Source organism: Drosophila sechellia, chromosome X, assembly GCF_004382195.2.
Source record: "Drosophila sechellia strain sech25 chromosome X, ASM438219v1, whole genome shotgun sequence".
Lineage (NCBI taxonomy): Eukaryota > Metazoa > Arthropoda > Insecta > Diptera > Drosophilidae > Drosophila > Drosophila sechellia.
Genome location: NC_045954.1, coordinates 18,409,404 through 18,411,754, shown reverse-complemented (window position 1 = coordinate 18,411,754; position 2,351 = coordinate 18,409,404). Strand labels below are relative to the sequence as shown.

Sequence of the window (2,351 nt, the reverse complement as noted above, 5' to 3'; positions counted from 1 at the left end):
CAAGGTCAACGCGTCTCTTCTTCGCTTGTGCAACCCCTGACATTGAGCAATGCGCGCGTATGGGAGGGAGAATCTGAAGCTGGCGGAGATGCGGGAGATGGGGGAGTTCCACTGGTGACTGGACAGGAAATGCTCGCCGAAATGACGTCTCACTACCACCACACTCAACTACGCAACGCTGGTGACATTTTTCTCCACTTGGCGTCGGCGCGTTGACAGTTTCAGTTTCAATCGCCGTCGAGACGAGTCGACTTTTCCCACTGGCGGCAAAGTAGAAACGGATCCCGAGAGCGGCCCAACAATGCCCCGGGGCCGTGTTAATAGAAACGTTCCGAGATTCGACAGAACGAGGAGCAGTCGGAGTCGACCATGTAGACGGAGCCAGCGACAATTCCCGGGAACTCCATAAAAATAGCTAAACGTGCATGGGCCGCCCAGAACTCTTCAGCGTTCAGCGTTCAACGCTCAACGCTCCCCGCTCATTTCATTTCATTTCAATTGACCGACTGGATGGCATTCTTTTCTTCAGCATTTTCCTGCTGCTGCCCAAAAGGGAAATTCACTTTCATCTTTTCAATAGGCAGCCGAAGCTGCGTAGGAACACCATGGCTCAGGATCGGGACAATCAGCTGTGTGGGTCCTTTAATGTCTAAATCTTTGAGGCTGATTCCTGATGTGTCATACCGCCCAAGTCTTGACCTGCTGCTGCGTTGCTGGCCCAATGTCCTGATCTTCGATCTCTGATCCTTTTGGGCCCTTTGTTCGCTGCTAACTGTTTCGGGCCCAGGCCCATCCCTTCCAGCCTCTCTACCTCTCCCTCTCACTCTTTCTGGCACTTTGTGTCCCGTGTAAATATTTTCCCAGCATCCTGCAAACGTTTTGACAGTTTTTATTTGATCAAAAACCGGCTACAAGTGGCGTGTGATAAATTGCGGCCAAAACGCAGCTAAGCAGAGATGGGCCAGCCCAGATAGACGAGTATGAGTACACACACCCAGATAGGGCACACACACATAGGTAGGTGATAGGCACTGGAATTTGGGAATGGGAAATGGGAATAAGGGTCTAGGATGGAGGAAAGATCAAGTGTCGCTCACTACTTGGCTTCCCTTTTATTGTCTGATAAGTCGTGACTTTAACACACACACGCATTTCTCCCCGTTGAGTGCCAGCAATTAGGGCATCCAGAGTCCTGTTCTCTCGAGCATCTCGTAAATCCGTTTACCGGCATTGTGTTCGAAATTTAAGCACTCGAATTATTAAGACAATAAGATTTTATTACTGCCACAGCAATCAGCGTAATGAATCCTTCTGCCCCGCAGATCAACCCTACATCATGCACACATATCGCCGACTTGTCCTGCTTCTTTCTTGGGAGCGCTTTCTGTGCAGATCATAACTCATCATCGACATTGTGGCGACGGTGCGTTTGATTGATGAACTGCCAAAACGCTCGGCACACTCACAACTCAAATATGCTGGAGCTACAACCAGACCAACCCCACCCCCAATCGAATCAGGGAGGCCGTGCTGAGAACGTTCGAAAAGAGCCCTTGCGGGCCCCACAACTATTGTTTTTTTTTTTTGAAGTCAACACATTCCCCATCTCGTTGCAATAGGATGCCAAATTCGTCAGTGATCAGCAGGGTGAACGCGGGATTGGCTCGCTGTTTGACCCACCACCGGAGATTGTGTCGCGGCATTGCCGAGCTGGACCGGCTCATCCACAACGATGATTTCTTGAAGGATCCCAGGACGCAGTGGCTGCTCCATCAGCGGCGTCAAACGGAGGAGGACCAGGCGAATGCAGATGCTAGGGTCAGTCCGTTGGGCAGAATGGGTTGTGAAATGGGTCGTCTGGTGGGTAGGTCCAAGATAAATCTGTCCCCACAATCCCGAAAGGTGAGTACTGCAATCCCACTGACTGGACGACCGCTTGATGAGCTATCCCCCACAGAATAATCTCGTCGTGACCCGGACCTTTTGCCAAATCCTCCAAGTTGAAAACTCCACACCCCGAAAGCAGTCGGGACCAATGCCGGCTCCAACTCCACTGCCATCGCCAGAAAGAAGACAGAGTCTCATATTCAGCGCTAGCCTGCCTCGTCCTTAGCCGGATAGGATCCTGCTCCAAGATCAGCCAAAGTAGTTATGCATGAGATCCTGTAGAGATACACTACCAAGCCTGGCAGAGATCTACGATATGTATAGATCGGTGCAAGGCTTGGTAGAGTTCTCTTTGAGATGTCTCTGTGGAAATAGCCCAGCAACGACTGAATTTATATACCACACAACTGGAGGGGCAGCAGGAGGAGGTGGACTACGAGGAGGAAGACGAGGAGGAGGACGAG

At 51.1% G+C, this 2,351-nt stretch overlaps 1 protein-coding gene across 1 annotated transcript; it reads left to right on the top strand.

The window, feature by feature from the left end:
* Positions 1-1,535: 1,535 nt before the first annotated feature.
* Positions 1,536-2,351, top strand: LOC6614840. The gene is made up of 2 exons (XM_002039222.2): positions 1,536-1,902; positions 1,958-2,351. Exons 1-2 carry the CDS (start codon positions 1,621-1,623, stop codon positions 2,111-2,113), a joined length of 438 nt encoding a protein of 145 aa, XP_002039258.1. The 5' UTR covers positions 1,536-1,620; the 3' UTR covers positions 2,114-2,351.

Coding starts and splice junctions, on each gene's coding strand:
- LOC6614840 (XM_002039222.2), top strand. CDS start 1,621: ATGCCAAATTCGTCAGTGATCAGCAGGGTGAACGCGGGATTGGCTCGC. Junction 1,903..1,957: donor TGTCCCCACAATCCCGAAAG/GTGAGTACTGCA, acceptor TATCCCCCACAG/AATAATCTCGTCGTGACCCG.